At 43.5% G+C, this 21,315-nt stretch overlaps 1 protein-coding gene across 4 annotated transcripts in view; it reads left to right on the top strand.

Moving 5' to 3' along the window:
- Positions 1-20,260, top strand: part of LOC119159572 (adenylate cyclase type 5) — a 258,967-nt gene extending 238,707 nt beyond the window's left edge. For all 4 annotated transcript variants that reach the window (XM_075891501.1, XM_075891500.1, XM_075891502.1 and 1 more), the window contains 9 exons: positions 110-194; positions 2,600-2,728; positions 2,842-2,949; positions 4,598-4,752; positions 7,026-7,269; positions 7,997-8,143; positions 12,091-12,295; positions 17,332-17,456; positions 19,581-20,260. In XM_075891501.1, the coding sequence (XP_075747616.1) occupies positions 110-194; positions 2,600-2,728; positions 2,842-2,949; positions 4,598-4,752; positions 7,026-7,269; positions 7,997-8,143; positions 12,091-12,295; positions 17,332-17,456; positions 19,581-19,733 (1,351 nt within the window). In that variant the 3' untranslated portion in view covers positions 19,734-20,260. The remainder of the gene's footprint in view (positions 1-109; positions 195-2,599; positions 2,729-2,841; positions 2,950-4,597; positions 4,753-7,025; positions 7,270-7,996; positions 8,144-12,090; positions 12,296-17,331; positions 17,457-19,580) is intronic.
- The last annotated feature ends 1,055 nt before the right edge of the window (positions 20,261-21,315 follow it).

Consider the following 21,315-nt stretch of genomic DNA (forward strand, 5'->3'; position numbering starts at 1 on the left):
GATCCGGTGCTCTTTTGATTATCAAAACAGGTCGCGTTTGCCATTCTTTCAACTATCGCTGGTGCTATTGGTCCTTTTTTATTTTGCATTGTGTTTATTTTTTCAACAGATCATGGATCCGGGTATTTATCCAGATAGGAGGAATCGCCCTTATAATTATGGTTATATGTATCATCCTGTGCCTGCATCTAGAGGTAAGAACTTTCTCACTGTGCGCTTTTCTCTTTCTCTCTATCTCTGTCTCTTCTTCACTATAGAGACCCGAAAGATGGTTAGATTTACCCCACGAAAGAACGGTCTATAGCAGAAAATATTACCTCGGCGAAATGCCGGAAACAACAAGAAAGCACTGTCAAATATATATATAGGGAATAAAATGAAACGCTGACTCAGTACGCTTATAATTCCTGAAAGATAAGGAGAAAAAAGAGAAGTACCGGACTTCAAGGACAACGCAAGCAAACACATACTCTCAGTTCACAAGATATGGGTGCTTTACACTGTACAAACTGAAGCTTTCTCTCTTTCTCTCTCTCTCACACGCAATGGTCAAGGCTTCTTTCGATTTTCCTATATACAGCGCTCATTTAAACGTATACAAACTTTATACTTGAAGCATTGAGCTTTGTAAGTTTACTTTTAAGACAACGCTTGGGAATAATTTCCGCTTCCTTTATCGGCTTGTCTCTTTGCATATAATAAAATGCTCCTGCAGCTATATAGAACAAGGTCGTGACATTTCATCGGTGGCAGTACTCATTAAGAGTGGTGAGGGGCCGAAAACTGCACCACGTCTGAATCAACCTTGGATTTGCAAGTTGCTTGGTAAAATTCCATTAACCATTTCTTTTCAACTGCTGTTCTTTAATCGCACTCATCTGTGCGACCTTGAGACATACGAAGTTCAACCTTCGAAACTATTCACTGTAGGACCTTGAGACATACAACGTTTAACCCTTGAAACTATTCACATTGCAAAACACTATTTCAATTTAACCAATCTTTTTATACGGCTGTCATGATTGGGCAAAAGAATAACCTTCATCGTATTTATTGGCGCATACAGCGCGCGTCAACCGAAATCGCCAGTTTTGTGTGTGTGTGTGTGTGTGTGTGTGTGTGTGTGTGTGTGTGTGTGTGTGTGTGTGTGTGTGTGTGTGTGTGTGTGTGTGTGTGTGTGTGTGTGTGTGTGTGTGTGTGTGTGTGCGTGTGTGTGTGTGTGTGTGTGTGTGTGTGTGTGTGTGTGTGTTTTCTTTTTTGTTCTTTATGTCGAATAAGGCTGCACCATTCAGGCAAAGTCGGGTTTCTTCGAAAGGCAATCTTTCAATTTTCAATCATATGTGGGCTTTGCTGCAAAAAAAAAAAGACAGACGAACGTGTCCAATGTCAGCGACAATGCGCTTTTTCTGTCACTGGTCGGCGATGTAGACCATGTTGCTAAAATTAGCTCCATACAATATGAGGCGCTATAATAAATATATATTCGTAATCGACCTATAGCATATTGATCTGTGACTCCTGCCATAATCTCCTCTACGATCATAGTTGAGCGGTTGCCGTTCTAACCGCACATATGCGGGCCTCATATACACATGCACTGGGCTGTTGCAAATTCTATCCTGCGCGTTGCTTTATTTCGTTTTCTTGCGGAATAGTTTACATCGCAGTGTTCATCGCTGTCAGAAGTACAAGAATACAAACTAGGTCACGACAGGAGCCGTCAAATTCGATAAAACATTTAAGTTTCGGGGCGAAGTGAGATTGTGCGGGCATTACTCTACTGATTCGTAAAGCACTGCGCCATGGCGTGGACAACGCAAGCAGTGTCGGTGCGGCAGGCTTCTAATGTGTACCGCGTATTATTATTCAGGACATTGCTCTGACCGCGGTCGTTTTATGCGTGTTTGAACAAGCGCCGCGCGCTCGATTCGAGCGAGACGAGCTCGCCCGTCTTGCCCACGGGGAAATTTATGACGGCCCCGTAAATAGCACTCCCTCGACATGCGGTGCCGACCTTGCGTCTGCGTTTGTTCAGCGCGAAAGCGTGTTTTGGCCGGCCCACTGCAACACAGGGTCGAATCTATCTTTATGGAATATTTATCTTCACTGTTGGAACAGCTTGCAGACATGACTGATTTATACGTAACGCATTTAACTTTAGCTTGGCTCTTGGAACAGTCATCAAAGTCAGTTATAATAGATGTTGCACAGATTGTTGCCAGATAATATTCGCGTACAAATGTTTATTTTCTAGTTCTGACGACCTGCCTATTTAGTTTCTTTAACGGAGCACACAGAGTGGCCATGCAATCAGGTTAGTTTGTTCCACAGTGGGCAAACGTATATATCGGAACGCAGGAATGACTTTGAACGTGTTGAAAGTCATTGTCCCGGTCGTTAACTACTCTGTTGCCCTTCCCACAAGATAGCGTCGCACGCTTACATACGTCTGCACTCATTCCTGCACAAAGTTCGCAGGCACACGAATGTAACAATATTACGTTGCTCTTCGAGGGAAGAAGTCGCGTGGAGTCAGTAATGCGTTGTGGTTGTGTTTGATGTGCCTATAGTTCTTGCTTCTCCTTTTATTCTTTTTCAGCTTTTCACGGCTGTGATTCCTTCCAAGTGTTACAAGATTTCCGAGAAACTCACGGGAAACAGATTGCATAGCCAAGTTATTTCAATTGTGATCTTAATCATTGTGTACGTCTGCTGCATGACATCGGCGGTGAGTGGTCTTCCATACTTATGGTACCAGATTCGCATTGCGAAATTTCGCTACGTGGAACACTTACCGATGGCTTACGTGGTTTTCTTTATTGTTTCTTTGCTTCCTTACAGATCATGCCCGAATCGGAGGACGTCGCGTCGTGCTGGTACTACGACGACAATTTTACGATGATAGCGAACGTAACGTGTATGCAAGAAAACTACGTGAACGTGCCTGAGGTGAGAGCCACGCATGATTGTCACGATTTGCGATTAGTGAACTCTTATCGCGATGCAGTCACCGAAGTGATAGTAGGCGTAGCGTGTTTAAATAAAGTGGTTGATGATTTAGAGTACTTGGTACTCTGCTATTAGATAACATAAAACCGTCCCGGGGGCCTCATGCGTGATAAGGCCGCGCCGACAAATCAACAAAACAAAATGGAGACGCTGAAACGCTTGAAACCTACAGCTGGCACTCGTAGCTTATAAGCTTGTTATAACTGCGAGAACTCGGTAGCATCGTATACGCGGAAATCTCGTATTTCGCGTACAATGCTAAAAAAAATTCGACAATCGAAGGTGCCCTCGTCCACGTGCGCATTTGTACGCCCTGTTTTCGAATGATTGATGCCCCTCTCGATCGTGGGCTTGTCGGCGCTCAACAGCTTCTGATATGTCGATCCGTTGTTTTATCAAGGTCAATTGTCATTTCACTTTGACACTGCTGTCTGGATATGAGCGCGTGATCACCATTGTTGCTTGTAGCAACAGAATTGTTGCACCACGACGCGCGTCGGTGAAGGTCCAACGTTCGGCATGGAGGAAAGACATATAGGAGGAAGCGTTGCGCAATACCCTCGGTTGGCAGTGGCACGACTGTAACTAAGTGACTAACAAATGTGCATATTTTTTTACCTTTTTGCCGTTGTAGTTTGCTCGCTTTAAGCTTTTTTAAGCAAGCACAATGACAACATCAGAATTAATGAAGCTGTTGTATACAATATACACAAGCAATAAAAGCTTGTCATCTCATGCGTATGTGTTTACATGTGTGAACTGTATGTATACGACGTACGTGACCGAAAGAAAGAAAGAAAGAAAGAAAGAAAGAAAGGAAGAAAGAAAGAAAGGAAGAAAGAAAGAAAAAATAAAGAAAGAAAAAAAGAAAGAAAGGAAGAAAGAAAGAAAGAAAAAAAAGAAAGAAAGAAAGAAAGAAAAAAGAAAGAAAGAAAGGAAGAAAGAAAGAAAGAAAGAAAGAAAGAAAGAAAGAAAGAAAGAAAGAAAGAAAGAAAGGAAGAAAGAAAGAAAGAAAGAAAGAAAGAAAGAAAGAAAGAAAGAAAGAAAGAAAGAAAGAAAGAAAGAAAGAAATGGATGAATCGATGGATGGATGGATGAATGGATAATGAAAGTAGTACGACAGGTGCGCACTTCCTAGCTTTGCCTCCCGAAAGGGAAATGACTCCAACAAATTTTTTTTTTTTTCGCTTTGACGACATCGTGTTGAAGATGTTGAAGAGTTCCGGTAAACCAGACCAAATAAATGCAGTTTAACTGGTGCATTGTGTCAAAGCTGATTTCACAAGCTTGGTTTACGTCGTTGCTTGTGCCAGTACCCATGTTTGTGGTAGCAATCAAAACTGTTTCATGGCGCGAAGCAACACAGATACGACACGAGTTCGAAACTTTCAACAGTGCAGACCTCGCTCATCACATAATGCATCAATGTAATACAATTCGTTTATTATTTACTCGGTAGGTATGTACAAATCAGTTCTCACATAAGGCGCATTCAAGATTCATCTACTCCATTCACGACGCCTTGCGAGTGCTGACTTTGGAGGCTGTTGGCATCTCGTTTCATTTTTCTTCTTGTTGTTGTTTGCAGTACCTCACGCTCTGTCTGGCTCTGGTGCTCCTAGCCTGCGCAGCCGTGCTCGTGCTGACGACCGTCGAGAAGATGGTGCTCCTGCTCCTCTTCACATTGCCTTTCTGCGCACTGAGCTTCACGTGGGACGACAGCCTGTGGAACTTCGTCCCTGGGTACGAACCTTTATTCATGCGCAACCATCAGCGACATTCGAGACGCGTTCGTGTCATATTCGAAGATTTGTTGATTGGAGCCGTCTGTTTACAGAACTTATATCTACCCTGCAGGAACGGCGAGAACAGACATCCGTAATCTAAATGCGAGAGCGTTAAGAAAAAGTTGACCCAATAAATGAAACTAATAAAAATCAGGACCCCAGCAGGTGTTGAACCTTAGCATTCTGCATGACTGCCAGGTATTCTACCAGTGAGCCACGCCAGCTCTTGACGCTGCTTTGTCAAAACACCATATTCTGGCATAATGTTGGTGCAACGTCAATTGTGGTGCAGTGCTAGCCATGTAAGTGTATAACAAGGGGTTAAACACGACATATGTGCTTCTATGACGCAGGCGTGATGTAATGTTAATGCCTACTGTGGTTCCAGTGTTGACTCCGCTTTTATAGCAGTCTAATATTGCCCCACCGCTGTGGTCTATTGTGGCTAAGGTACTCGGCATGCTGACCCGCAGGTCGTGGGATCGAATCCCGGCTGTGGCAGCTGCATCTTCAATGGAGGCAAAGTGCTGTAGACTCGTGTGGTCAGATTTGGGTGCGCGTTAAAGAACCCCAGGTGGTCGAAAATTTCGGAGCACCTCCGCTATATATGGTGTCTCTCATAATCATATGATGGTTTTGGGACTTTAAACCCGGCACATTGTCGCACATGCGTAAATAGATGACCTTTTCCCCTCATTTTCCTGTTACTGACTCTGTATTGGACTTCTTGATCGAGATTACTCGGTAGGAAAGCATTCTTTTTGGTGCACACGCACTAGCTTTACTGCAGTGTCGAAATGTGCATCGCTGATTAACTCGCCTCTTTTGCTGCATTCCACTTTGTTCGCATTTTCTTCCAATAATTGAGCACCTCCTATATTCCCGGACAACTCTCTATCTATTTGCCATGAAAAGACTTCCTTTCGAACAATTTGGCCTTTCCCCCTCCCCCACTCCCCCCCCTCGAAAAAAAAAAATCCTGGCTATGTGTCTGTTAACCAGGTCTAACCAAGTCGTAGTTATTGGTATGCTATCCTGCACTTACTGCACTGACAAATATGGGATTAGAGAGAGAAAGAGAAGGTGTCGATAACACATGGTGTGCGTCCAAGTAATATGTATAATAAATGTTTGTCTTGTTTTCTCAAAGAAGTTGTAAAAGCGCTGTTTCTGCACAAGTCACTAAAGGTGTGCGATCCACCTGCCCCTCGTGCACCGCCTCATGGTGCACGACACCGCGTTCCCCGATTCTCTGGTGCACTGCACTGCTGTGCTCGATATCTGCGCGGTGCAGGAGTGATGCCGCCGCGGTGCAGAGAATTCCTGAACCTGCTCTTAGGAGGTGCCACTGATGGATCAGTGGGAGGTGCCTCCGCCACCTCCGCGGTGCAGCTCAGAAGCAAACGACGCGTTCCGCCGATGCTTGGTTGCACATGGCGTTGATCGTGGATGTAAATTTACAATGCCCAACCCCAAATATAATGGCATGATTGTGGCAGACGGCAGCGACTGCTGAGGGATTCTTTTTTTTTTTTTCTGAATGCGGACGGGCGCACGGGAAACAAGGCCTTGCGAGCGAGCAGAGCAAACGACAGGAGATTCCAAAGTGAAAAATTAAGAGGCGATGGCGCTGCACCTGCACCACCTGCATGGTGTTCGCACTGCAGTGGCACCATCTGAACTTTTGCAGCACCCGTTCGGCGTGCCACGTGGGTATAGAACACACCTCATGTTTCTTTCGCTGAAGCATTTGTGTATAACTTTCGCTCGGGCACATAAGGTTAAGGGCTCAATATGTAACACGCGTGGCATTCATATATTTCATAACGTCACCCTTTCCCTGTTTATTAAAACAAGAACGAAACCGAAACAAGCCCACCAAACGACAGGCCAACTAAAGTCAAACAAAGTCAATCCAGCACGACATTTGGCGGTTGAACATGGCAGCGTTCGTGGCGTTTAACGCGTGTTAACGGGTTCGTTTGCATTTTTTATGTGCCTATGTGACCAGCTTTTCTGTAAATTCGCAATGCAGTCTATTTCACTGCGCTTGTGATGGCTCGCTTGAACAATGCTGGTGTGCTTTCTTTATCCATCTCATGGAGTGTTTGATGTTCTGCCGGCCAAAACACAGGGGCCGTGTCCGTTTGCGATGCAAGCTTGCTTTAAGAGGAGCATTGCTAAACTAGCAATCATGTATAACTGGTAACTTTGTTTTTTTTTTTGTAGCGCCACTGATGTGCTTTACTTGAAGACTGTGGTGGTGCTCGTGCTGTGCCTCTACATAGCGGTCCTGGTGATCCATGGCTTTCAAACGGAGGCCACATCTCGCCTGGACTTTCTGTGGAAGCTTCAAGCAATGGAAGAGAAGGAAGACATGGAAGACCTACAGGCATACAATCGGAAGTTGCTGGGCAATATCTTGCCGGCACACGTTGCCGAGTACTTTCTCTCTTCTGACCACAAGCATGAGGTACTTACTCCTTTCTGACTGCTGCCCTGAGCGCTGCGGTTGCAGCAGAATATCTTTGAAGACCTTAAGTGTCAGCTTTTTTTTTTAGTTTTTGATAGGTAGTTGTGTTCTGCAAGCGTTTTCCGTTTGTTTATAGTTGCAGAAATTTTCCAAAGTCCGGGCGAATTCATTATTAGAAAAGTTTTACTCGGACCTAACACAACAAGCATATTTGTAGCATCGAAATCTTGTGGTGTACGTAAAGTAGGAGGGAGTTTTACGCCTGATGAACAGAAAATAGTGTTAAAATGACATTGCAAGTACTTTTTTCGTTCTTTTTTGTTTTCATAAGCAAGTTGCTGGTAAATAGCTGGTATCGTAAAGCAAGGAGAAGTACTGCAGCCATGCAGACCTGTGTAGTTATGTTGGAATGGAGGCGTGTATCACAAGTGTGAGAAATCTTACAGTATGGGAGCTGCCAAAAAAAAAAAAAAAAACAATTGGGCTTGTTATTTTCTAGATGTTTGGTGTGGTGGTTCTTGTTGCTATTATGCACTTCATATCCCAATAAATATAATAAATATTCCTGTTATGCACAGTTGGCATATAAGCCTGGGATATCTTGTTCTGTTTCTCCAGGTGTGTCTACTAGACAAATGCACAGTTTACCCTGACGAAATCCAGTGCAGTGTAAAATTACTGTTAAAAGTGCTGTTACAGTTGCTGTTGTATAAATGATCGATTCCAGGACCTGTATCACGAACAGCGTGACAGCGTTGGCATTATGTTTGCATCCATTCCAAACTTCAGTGAATTCTACATGGAACTGGAAGCCAACAATGAAGGTGTGGAATGTCTTCGCCTTCTGAATGAAATCATTGCTGACTTTGATGAGGTAAGCATTGAAGACACAGAATTATTTTTCCTGAAGAAGTATTGCATTGCTCCATCTCTGTGTTTTAATGTCTGTAGAGTTTCATTGTTTCAGGAGAGAGTGTCACAGATACCTTGTTGCATAAATCTAGTGGCGAAGAGCATTGTGCAAGTGCCTGTTAATGTACAGCGTGAGAACAGAGGTCTGTGATGCATTTGCACATGTGTTAAATAAGTGAAAGCTGCTGAAGAGAGTAAAGTTTATGACAACCATTTGCCAAAATTACGGAGTATGTTTTTTCATTTGAATGTGCACATCTGCTTTGCAATACACCTGTCTTGTTGCAGACCACCATTTGAAGGGCCATTTCGTAATGGGAATACAAGAAGTAGAGCTACTTGCACCACAACAAAGTGTTTATCATTTGAAGTAGCTTCCTTCACAACGTCAAGGTCAAGTCTTCCTCTTCAGCCATTTCCTTGAAGGGCCAGTAAACAGGCTCAGGCTTTTTTTATACCCCTCAAGCTAGCTCGCCACTTCGTACAGTAGGCTGTGGCGCTCACATTTTCCTAATATTACAGCGTCTTGCAGTTCCTCGATTACGAAAAACAATTCCTGTACCTGTTCTCTTTGCCTGACCAATACCCCTCGTGTGCGCAGTGATGCAAGCTTGTCCATGGGAATTTTATGTACTACTGAGCTCATCAATTAGTCCTTTGCCCTATGAGACGTCACCTTAGCCTTGTGGTGACGCTATTTCAGCTGTGCAGGCCACATTTCGTTTTCCTGTGCTGGCCTCTGCGGTTTTGTTGAGCCTGTGATTACCGGAAGAAGCAATATTGCTAGAATAAAAGTCTCTGAGATAATGTCACACAGGTCCCGTTAATTAGGGAGGCGATCGCCGGGCTAATTCCAAGGGCCGAGGTATCGGCCCCCCGAACCGCACCAAGAAAGCGTGGACAATTTAGAAGTGGTCCTTTTTGGCGCGCCAGCAGACGCCGGCTGTGGCCCAAAGAACAAGTCAGAGCCGAGAGTTGATAAACAAACAGAACTATATTCTCAATAATGGCAGATCGAAAACAAGACACAAGAATGCACTCTCCACAATAGTTGCATACAATGTGTCACCAATCAAACAACGTACTACACAGTACGTTGTTTGATTGGAGAGGGCGGGATGGTTCGAATGCCCTCCGCGACAGATGACTCAACTCGGTATGACCACACCCCTTTCCGTCTAGAAAGATCGAGTGCTTGCTCGGCCGTCGTTGTGGGGTGAGGAGGTTCGTCGGCGAAACCACGCTTCCGCCGGGAGAGGGAGCGTGCCCGGGGAGCTTGTTTTCTTTTTTCTTTTATCGTTGACCTCGCGGCGTCACTCCGGCGTTTCGTCGCGAGGAGTTGGCGGCGCGCTCTTTTTTGAGCGCTCGTTCTGTGACAGATAAAAAGGCGTCTTGCTACTTTACCGCTAGGGGAAGAGTGCTCCTTCAACCGCACTTTGTCCCCACGTCGCTATGACAGGTGCTCATGTTGAAGATGCCCCGCTCGATTGTTGGCTGCGCACTGATAGTGCATCGCTGACGTGCCACGTTGCTGAAGTGGGCGGATTCACGATGATGGGCTACGCCTTTCCCTTCGCTATAGCGAAGGAGGGTGGGGAGGCCGCATGGAAATTTTAAACTAGCTGAAACGGATGTTCTAACCCCTGTAACATGTTTTGTAAGTTCCTTATTATAGCACGTATTTGCAAAATTCCTGCAGCAGCAAGTTCACATAGCAAAAGTGCGCATATTTTTCTTCATAACAGTATTTTGGCCTCAGGGTTCTGTACTAGCGCTTTAGGCATATGCCAATGACGATTTTCATGCATAAGGTAATTTTCTGTGATTTATCGAGTGGAAAAATTGGTGGAGGGTGTTCTGTTTTGGTGCAAATGTTGTGTTCCTAGAAAGTAGCTTTCGAAATTTTATTGAATGCTCTTGGCAGAAATGCTATTGTAGTCTGTCACTCTGCAGTTTTAGAAATGGCACTTTTGGAAACGAAGTGAGACCTGGGTTTGGAGTGCAATAGAAGGAATGAAGCAGGGGATTGGAGGTAGCTCTTGCTTAGTAAGGATTTTTTTTAGAGCTTTAGCTACTCATCCTCATTTATTAATGGAGGCTGCAAAGGTGACGTTTGCCTTTTTGGCAGTGTTATCAATCTGTGTTTGGGTCTTTCTTTGCCTCAGGTAAACATTTCGACTTGGAAACACGCAGAGAGCTGGGTTTGTCACTTCAAGTTTGTAGTAATGGTAATAACAGAAATAAATTTGGTGTTCTGCTGGCTGTTATGCAGTTGTTGTGTTCTGTATATAGTTTCGCTTGAGGCAAGGCCTCGGACCTGGAAACTGAGGAGCCATTTTTTACACACCCACAAAAAAATGTAGCCTTACGACACATCAGAAAAGATAAAAAGGGACAGTCAATCGTAACAAGCAGAGGGAAGTTGCAAACGCGTTAAAGCTGCCTTGACCGGCAATGCATTAACTATCAAGTCCCGCAGACCGTTCAAAGAAAATGTCACTGTCATCGGTGTTTGTGTCGCTTGCAATGGCAGAGGCATTGGAGTCATTGGTGTGTGGCAGCATTGACAGTGAGGATGGTTGTGGAGCGGTTGAAGAGGAGGTCGAGGGGCAATTGCCTGCAAATGATGCAAGGTAAGATCCGCCGGCTACCTACAACTACCTCAACCTCAAGAGGAGGTCGAAGAGGTTGTGGAAGGGTGCGCCCTTAGGCGCAGCAGGCTGGTGACCTCCGTGCCTAGGTACTCAGCGTGAAGTCTTGCGGCAGGCACTCATGCTCGTCCCGTGGCAGGCAAACAACGACAGGGTCAGCTGCTCGAACCAGCTGTCTGGAGACTCTTCGACGACCCTGCCAGGCCCATCGTGTTCGACTCCGCAAGCTGGCAGCAGGGACCCTGCCACCAGCGTCCTGTTCCTGCGGCTACTGCGACTCTCTCTCGGCAACGGGAACGCCGAAGTCTGCTCGCCATGGAGGTTCCACTGCCTGAATCAACTGCTTGGATGGCGGGAACTCCTCGTCCCTAGGATTGCCTGTTTCCGAGGATGTTAGGACGAGACACAAGCTTTCGGGCCCTTTGTGCTCGAGTCACAATCTCGACGGCACAGACCTTGACACCAGCGTCTTTTTTTTTTTCGGGCTATTCAAGTCAAACTCCCTCACGACACTCCAGCCGGTTGACCTCCTCTTCTTTTCTGCTGCTGCCATATCATCTTCTTAATTGGTTTTCGTTCTGTTTGCCGCCATATGCCCACATGTGCGATCGTCCGCCAACGCCTTCACTCCCTTTGTGCTGCACGTGTTCGTTTTGCGGTGCCACTGTAGCGTGCGCACCATCACTTTCGTCGCACTTGTGACACCGCAACACCGAGAACATAGCACTGACACTGTGAAGTCGCGCTCACTCATTACAGTGACCTTTGTGGTGTAGACTTCGCTTAACAAAACCAGTTTGCTGCTAGTATTTTTATAATTTCTTTTCCTCACAAAAACGGGAAAGATGCATCGCGTGCTGAACAAAAGCACGGTAGAGCGTCGTTATGAGAAATTCTATAATCTCACATTAACTGTTTGTGTGGCAGTGCTTAAATGACACTCTAAAACATTAAAATTGGTCGAAGTGGACGGCACAAGATCACCAATAGTACTGCAATAAAGAAAGCTGTTTCCAAAGAATTGGCCATAAAGAAAAGATACTTTTTGCTGTTTGTTTCTCTTAAAAATTGGAACGCTGAATCTTAAACGTAAAGCTGAGTGGTTTTAATGTGTATGCCAACACAGTAAATGCATCATTACTGGTGTGCTTCTTTATAAAGTATGCTAATAGTTCATGCTTCTTTTGATATTGATGCAGATGAACATTGTTATGCAAAAATGATTGGTGATAAAAATATGTTGCCAAATATCTTGCAGTTGCTATCAGAAGAACAGTTCAAGTGCATAGAGAAAATCAAGACAACAGGCTACACATATATGGCAGCATCGGGGCTCACAATGACGCAAGAGGACATCGAAAACAATGTACACATTGTGGCCTTGGCGGAATATGCCCTCAGGATGCAAGAGCAACTTCACCATGTCAACGAGCATTCCTTCAACCACTTCAAGATCAGGATAGGTTTGTGAAATTATTCCCTTCATGCTCTTTGCCAGTGTTTCAAAGAACGTGAATATCTATTGCGTGCTACTGCACTTGATTTTATCAATCTATGCCTTTTTAATTATCATTGCTGGTGCTCGTTGTGAAGCTGTGTTAACTCAAGCTTTCAAATGGTTCATATAAATTTAATGGGATTTTTGTACACATAAAGAATACACTAATGGAACAATGTTAATTTCACATGGCATTAAACACTGTGGTTACTATTCAAAATGTTGCAGTCATAAAAATAGTATGGAACCAAATGGCTGCATTCTTTGGTAATTTTAGTGGTATATAGCTTTCAATTCTGGTATTAGTCTTCAGTTGATACACACCTGGTTCTAAAGCAGAACTTCTTATTGCAGAATCGGATCATGTGGAAACATAGTTAGGCTCGACACGAAACATTCCAACTCATTTCCAAATTGTGCCCTCATAAATTGCATGGAACTTGGGAGAATTTGATGTTACTAGGTGCATTAGTCCTTTTTCATGTGGAATTAAGGCATTGCATGTGAATGCTGCTCAGTTATAATCTTATTAACAAACATAAAATTATGAGTGCAATGCTTTTGACACATATTTTACGCCCTTGCCTAAAATGGCAGTAGTTATCGGCAGATACAGTTATATGGTTGGCGCTATTGAGTGCATGATTTTGCATTGCTGTTCGCACAAAGTATTGACAGATTTGAACTCTGTTTTAAGTGTTTAATCATTAGGTTCTATACGGATATTCAATATTAAGAATAATTTTAGTGCTTTTGCTAGATGGAAACAACATTTCATTGTAATATTCACACAAGCCATACAGTGATTACTATCGCCCCGCCGCGGTGGTCTAGTGGCTAAGGCACTCGGCTGCTGACCCGCCAGTCGTGGGTTCGATTCCCGGCTGCGGCGGCTGCATTTCCGATATAGGCGGAAATGTTGTAGGCCCGTGTACTCAGATTTGGGTGCACGTTAAAGAACCCCAGGTGGTCAAAATTTCCGGAGCCCTCCACTACGGCGTCTCTCATAATCAAATGGTGGTTTTGGGACGTTAAACCCCACAAATCAATCAGTGATTACTATCATGAAAAGGAAGGTGGACCATTTGGTAACAAGGACAGGTTGTGACATGCGCAAACCACTCAGTAATACAGTGAAAGCTTGTTAATGTGGATTTCACGGGACTGGAAAAGTGCAAATCAACCAAATTATGAAATATCGAAATTATCAAGAAAAACTACAAAAAAATGCCTGCTACATATATGCACTTTCAGTTTGCTGATGAATAGTTAAATCCTGAACCTATTTTGCAGGAAAGCAGCATAAAACGGCAATTTCCCTTATTCTGCGGCTTTCTTCTCAATGTGACCATGGCGCCAGACTTCCACATCAAATTAGCCCGAAACGTGCTATGCGCCCTCCCGATTGCATTCCACTAACACCACCACGTGCATGCACAATAGCACTTTCACAGATAATGTGGCCAGCAACCGATAGTTTATTCATTGTGAGGTTGAGAACAAGTCGTTTAGGTCAGCATGCCAATGGAGGCCGATACCTCATTATCAACAGCTTCTGTCATGTTTGAGGTTTGTAACATTTTGCACGCATTGCATCAAGTTAAATGAAGGTGCTGAGTGCTGGATTCACATGTGTACAAAACCATGGTCACTGACTGATAAAACAGCATTGCAAAGAGCACTGCCTCATTCTGGCTTTGATTGTCTGCAAACACCATTTTGACTCTTTTGCTTTGCACATTTGCGGGGCTTAGTGCTCGGCGCACCCTGCATACCATACGGATCGACCACAATGCTACAAAGTATGACCAAATTAACAAGAGTGCGGTGCCGTTAAATATTGCATGTTCTGGCCAGGACCAAGGAGCACGTCTGAATTATGATATTTTCCAAATTAATGAATGTTGTAATAACTTTTACTGTAGTTGATTAGAGCTTAAAAGGAGCTTATGCATTCATCAGATGTGGTATGGTTGTCGTACTGACGAAGTGCTAGCGAACTCATGTCATCTTGTCAAATTGATGACTAAATTGACATTCTTTATTAAATGTCTGTAATCACTAAAGAAGCATGCCTACTTGTGAGCTAGTTGCACAGTGGAGGTGTCGCTACTTCTGTTCAATGGATTGACAACCAGTCTACCATTGTCTTTCATGACAATTTAAGTAAGCTCATTGGGCTGCCCTGAGTTAAGGTGTCTTTTCTTTGATTCGATAGACTTGTCTTCATACTGCTTGATTAATATAAATTTGGTGACCACCACTGTAACATAGTGGTTATGCCATTTTGACACTGAGTTAATGGTCACAGGTTCCTTTCATGTTGCAGTTTATGCCTTTCAGCAGGAAAAGATGCAGAAGGGGTTCAGGCCTGTATTCACAAGCGAACCTTATCCTTATGCGTATGTTTCCTTTAAGTTTCTGTGCACTTTATGTTTGCTATATGGGCACGAAAATGGAAACAGGATGAAAGATAACAACAAGATCGATGAATAAATAATGACCCACTTGGTGTCTCAAATGAACTAAAGGCATCAAATTAATTAGGAAAACACGACGTAGGAATAAGATTTGTTCATGAATACAGGCCTTAGAGTTATGTGCACATATAAAAAAAGTTCACGTGGCAAAAATTGATCCCCTGACATCTTGTCTCTTGATTGCACTGTACTCAGCTCGTTAAAGCACGCTACCTTGCTTATCTGTCCTTATTTCTCAACAGTTTTTGTATACCTGTTGGATGCTTGTTGCTCATGCAGTAAGAGAAATGGATGAGCTGCAGTCCATGCAGGTAAAATGATTGATGGGCTGTGCCGAGGGGTGCACTTTAATGAGGACAACTTGCATCTGTGATAGCCAGCCTACATGCCTGTAAAATTCTCACAGATTGAAACATGATACCAATACTATTAGCATTATGTCAGGTGTGCACTATTATCTCAGATGGCAAAGCCATGTCGACGTGAATCTGGCTGATAAATGTTATGTTGGCTTTTATGCAAGCATTTGAGTCGAAATTACACCATGATACCAGTGACGAGGGAGGAAATGAAAATGTGTGGTGTGTGAATTGATTAGCCATAAATTGTCACATTTAATTATGTGAGAACTGTACATTCATGTTTATTTTTTTATACATTTATGTTCAGCCAGACAAATGTTGCTCGAATAGGGAGTATACGAATTTGTGTTTTACGAATTTGTGTTGAGGTTCACGTACTCTTTTTCTGTATCGGAATATGCGGAAGAGGTGGCTAAAGTGATGAAAGGAGGATCATGTGTACCAGTTTGTTGATTATTTCTTGATGTTCTTTAACTGCCAAGGCTACACAGGACACCCCATAGATATTGTCAAAGTGCCCATGGAATGTGAGCTTTGACTTAGATTCAGGGTTTAATTGGTGAGAGGAAAGTCTATCCAGTTTCTACACCTAAAAATGAAATTTTTGCCTTCTCATGCATGTTGGTGGTACTTTTCAAGAACCATGAAACTGTCGCTTGATTTCAGTGCCAATCAGTCTTATTAAGGTCATCAAATGGGGCAGCACTCTCCTGCATTTGCTCTGCCTTAGAAAAAGCTTGTGTTCACGGTCTTCAACTTAGTTTTGATGAACACGTGGCTAGATTATGGAGAGCAGGATTCCTGGATGGCACAATCGCTAAGGCATGTAAGAAATTGAAAAGATATGCCATTTTGCCCTGCAAACACAATCTTTCCCATGACCTAAAAACATTGCTTAGAGCTAAGGAGTGGAAGTTGTCTTTTCCTCCCCAAACAAATTGTTTAGCATGTGTGACCTTATGAACAAGCAGACCCAATTAAGTGTGTCAAGAGGGGCATGAAAAAAACGCGGTATTGAACACACATTTCAATTCGGTGATTGCGTAGTGGGAATAATGCATCAGATCCTGTTGTCATGCGATGGATCATAAATCGGGCAGAGTTGAAGGTGCCTGAATTTTTGACTGGGTGGAAGGTCAACATTCATTAACACAGGCAACACACTCCTACCTAGTAGATTACTGTCGTGAGTGCAGATGTCCCTCTGCACCTCACAGACAGCATGATACTTTCTAGGCATAAAAAGCAGCTTGCCCGAGAAATTATTTCTTCAACGTCTGACGAAAGAATAAAAGATGCTTTAGCCAGCCATCAATTAAGCTTTGGGATAAAGAACACATTTATTTGATCAGCGTGTGTCGCAATTCGACATGGAATCTGTTTTGTGGATATTTACAGCACAAGTGCACTTCATAGGTCTTTTTTTTGTTGTTGTTGTGTTTTCGAGCACTGCACTGTCCTAAGCATGAATCTGCATCAACAAGCTCAATTTCCGCCTCTAAGTAAGAAGCAATTGTCAACTAGGCACAAACGTAAACTTAAATTTTTTCTTAAAGAATATCGTGTGTAAGCTGGGACATTTTTAGTATCAACCATGTGCACCCACTCCAAGTAATTTTCATGGATTCTGAAATAAACTGCTTGCATTCTTATATCTTACATAGGCGGCATGCGGGCTCAAAAATGTTGTAATCTTGTGTGCATTTCACACGGGCTGTGTGAACCTCTGTTACTGTATTGTTATTGAATGGAAGGAAAATCGTGACATCTTCAGCTATTTTCACAACAGATCGATGTCGCTAGTAACTGTCCTTTATTGTCGTTCGGAAAAGTCCTCGACAGTTCAAGCAACCAAGGCATTGTTAATATTTATAAGAACACACTTGCATGAGCGGCTGTAAACTCATAATGACGCCGTATACCACACATAACGGCCGCTCTGCTGTCTGGTGTTAAGTGTATGTGCTCCCCCTCCTTCTTTACTCTTCTTTCAATTTTCTCCATCCCTTGCCCCTATGCAGGGTAGCACACCAGTTACTCTAAACTGGTTGACTTCCCCGCCTTTCTTCTACTGTCTTGTTTCCTTTCCTTTTTAAGGCTGGAATATATTCTTGCATTCCTCATATTTTGTCGAACTACGTTTTCAATCGTCATTGCAGGCCTGAATGTGGGGCCTGTTGTTGCTGGTGTTATTGGGGCAAAGAAGCCACATTATGACATCTGGGGCAACGCTGTCAATGTTGCAAGTAGGATGGATTCCACGGGTGAAGTGGAAAAAATTCAGGTAAAGCAAGTTTCACTGTTTTGTATCTGAAAACAATTTTGTGCTATGATGTTGAAATTGAGAGGGCAGCAGGGGGGGAGGGGGGGGGGTGCTTGAGTGGTCATTGTTCTTGGTTTGCGATAGAAAAAAAAAGCGTAATAGGAAAGAAGCAGGTGAAGATACATCTATGGAAAGTGTAAAGGAAGGGGCAAAAATGGGCTACAAGCAGATTGTCACACAAGTGTGCTGGTTCTGGAGTTTTTAATCTCAAGCAAGCCCTCCATCGTAAAGAGTAATCGGACAAAATAGGAGGGGGCCCTTGCTCCATTGCGTAATCAAGATGGCGATAGAAGAGCTTTTAAGAAGATTGCAAATCTGTGCTTGGTGAAATGCCTTATTGAATGAGCTTGCATTTGCCATTTTTACTGAACCGGAGGATATTCTCATGTAAAATTTTATGTCTTGAGATTAGTGGGAAAGCAGCTTCCCTTACGTGAATTAAATGGAACTAAAATGGGCAAAATCTATGATTGGTGGAAGTGGCCACGGTAGTCTAGCAACCATAAAACAAATGCCAAAGTTAGCCTAGCCTACCCAAGCCAATCCGGCGATTGCACATGTCCGTGCATGCTGAGCAGCAATCGACGTCTCGTCGTGAACTTGAGGACAGCCTATAGCTGAAGTTCAAGATGAGGACCTGTGCTCAAGTATGGATGAGATGGTGTGTGATCCGAAGCTCATTTCAGTGGCTGACAGTGCAGCAAGAGATGCTGTCATCCTGTTGCAGCGCTACTTTGAACATGATGGTGGCGCAGAGTTCCTGCCCAGCCTTTCAGCAATGCACTCCTACTATTTGAGAAAGTGCTCGAACAAGGCCGAGCAAGTAGTTATCATCTCCTTTTTTCCGAGTCAGCAATATTAGCAACATTTTTCTTTCTAATCAATTATAGTGGTGGTGTTGTATACTTCAAAATCTTTTTGTTCAGTCAGCGACAGTTCGTGCTTTTGAAATAGTTATATTTCATTCATTTTATAAGCTTTGCTTAAATGTAACTTCTCATAAATGGAACAAATTTTCTTGTCCTTCGAGTTTCGTTTAAGAGGAGTCCACTGTACAGGTCGGAAAAGTGGGCCGTTAAAAATATTTCAAGGCAAAACAAGCTCGAGAAGTGGCCGGCTGTTAACCCCGCCCACCGACGACGACCGCTATTTTGCTATGGCGCGTGTAACGTCATGAGCTGGAAGGAGCGGAGTCGTCGCCTTCTACCAGAGTTACAGCCGTTGCAAGTCGTTCAATTTCAGTTCCAAGCCGAAGGAAGCTGAAATATTTCAATTTGACGCGTAGCCTATCATGGAACATTATCATTTGTCAGAATGCAGGCGCTTGCTCAGCCAACTGCTTGTTACATCACGGCTCGCGAGTGTGTCAGTGTAGCCTGACTCACAAGCCGCTAGCATGCTTATAATATCGTTAAATTCTAAATTGAGCACTTGACCAAATGCACCAATATTTTGCCAGCTTATTTGTGAATGCGGAAGGATAACCCGGATAACACATATTATGATGAAAAATTGGGTGTCATGGCCCCTTGAAGGCATCACAGCACCATTTGTCTTAACTGTGTTCGTGTTTGCATGCCCTGCTTCTCCAACATGAATTTATAACAATTCAGATTGCAACTGAAGCACCAGAAAAGTACTGAGAAATAGTGTACATTATATCTATAGACTCTCAGAACTTGGGTTCTGGGTTCCTCGGAACTGCTGATGATGATTTTGCAGCACAGAATAGGTTTTAAAAAAAAAAGTTGAAGGTGAGGGAGGTGCTTGCTCGATCATTGTTGCATACTTTAAATCCCCGGAACGGGTAAGGGGGGTCGGTGATTGCTTGGGATTCCTCCGTGATCAAAATGGTGGTAGGGGCTATGATTAAAATGCCATTTCAGACAAATCTCTGCTAAAGTGAAAAAAATTGCATAGACGTGCAAAATTGCAAATGACGGTTTCAACATCTGATACATGAGACTTTCTTATTTGTTGGCTCTGCAGGCTAGTATGTTGCAGTGCGAGAGAAGTAGGTCAGCCATTGACACTGCTTTGTGTGCACGGTGATACTCTAAATATTATATTTTACGTTGCACACAGGTGACGCAGGAAGTTTACAGTATACTGGAGCCCCTGGGCTACCCGCTGGAATGCCGTGGTTACATCACTGTCAAAGGCAAAGGGGACATGCTCACCTATTTCCTGACGGGCAGACGGAAACCTGCCGTCGAATCTGCCAACAACCGGTTGTAACACGCCACTTTTGCTCCAAAGACTTTGCGTAATGCAGGCCCAACTGCTCCACGTGCATATACGTACGTGCATAAATGTGAATTGTTTTTCATTGCCATTGTCACGAATGCCACACACAAGAGCACAAGGCAGGCCTACGTGTATGAGCTCTCACCGTGTTGTGAACACAGGTGTTGCTAGAGAAACCCCAGAGCTGCCTGCTCTTGTCTAAAGGGCGTAGTGTCATTTTGCAAACCTTTACATTCCATTGTGTGTAGCATATTCTTTTTCCCTGTAGGCATCAGACCTCACCTGTTTGTTACAATGTCACAGGCTTAGTCCACTGTGCATAAGATTCTCCATACACAGTTTCACGTTGGTTGAGTTGCAGCTTCTTTAAGTATGTGTTAGCATCTGGGTTTCTTTCAGTGTTTTCGTGGCTTCCTTGTTGTTGAGAGGACCAATGTACAGCAGTCAGTGTGTGCCAACTGTGTAAGAAAATGTGAGAAAGCTGTTAGTGTGCACGAGAAACAAAAAAAAAAGGAAAGCCTGAGTGAGGTTCATTTATAAGCCATCGGTAGTTCTTCTAATGGTGCTTCAGAAGTCGCACTGGTACTTCAAAAGCTGCATAGTGACTGTTTTGACCGCGCATAATAGTTCTGGGTTCTCTGCTGTAACGAGAGCTTTCATTTCTGCCTTTTCTCAATTTAAGCAACCTGGCCATGTTAACGAAAATGCTAGTAGCCATAACAGTCAGTGTGGAACACTCTCCACGCTCGCCATCATGGCTACTACCGGCTCTTACTAACACCCCCAGGTTTAAATGGACATAAATGCACCTTAAAGTAGAAGTCATGACCGCCGCTGTAGCTCAATTGGTAGAGCACGGGACGTATCATATGAAGGTTGGTGGTTAAGTCCCTGTGAGCCGCAACTTATCTTTTCATCCACTTTCCTTTCTTCACATTTACATTACATTTACTACTACATCTTATATACTTTTCTTGGCATCATTGTCTGTTATTTCTCATTAATATTGTGTCTAACAAAAAGAAATGAGCAGTTAAGTTTTCACTTTACACCATGCTCTTGTGCTTTCTCACGTGTGTGCATTTTCAAAAAAAGAGCTTGCGTAAGTCGGGCAGAGCCCCAACAGGGCTGGTGGGCACGTTTCATCTTCTCTTGTTAACCATCTATATGTACATAATGCATTGGCAGTGATTCAGCACGTGCCCGTTCGTAATGTTAATAATGTTCTATCTACGACACTAGGCAAACTTTGAGCATGACAGCTCTGCTATAAAATTTCTGTAGCGAGTATGTGCCTCTGATATTGGACTAATTCCACCACGTTCCGCTTCCCTTGCTAACCATCTGTTCGGAATGCCAGGGCAGTCATTGAGTTCATGTAGGTTCATGAAAATAATGTTTATTAGTACACGCATTGACTATAACAGCTCTGCCATAAAAAATGGTTATTTTCACAGCCTTTCTTCATGGAAAATGCCAGCTAAAGCCTTTGCTATTTGAAATCTTTTGGGAATAGTTTTGGCACATAGGTACTGTTCTGCAATGTTTTTTAGGTTTGTATGTGTGTATATGT

Source organism: Rhipicephalus microplus, chromosome 1 (assembly GCF_043290135.1).
Source record: "Rhipicephalus microplus isolate Deutch F79 chromosome 1, USDA_Rmic, whole genome shotgun sequence".
Taxonomy (NCBI): Eukaryota; Metazoa; Arthropoda; class Arachnida; order Ixodida; family Ixodidae; genus Rhipicephalus; species Rhipicephalus microplus.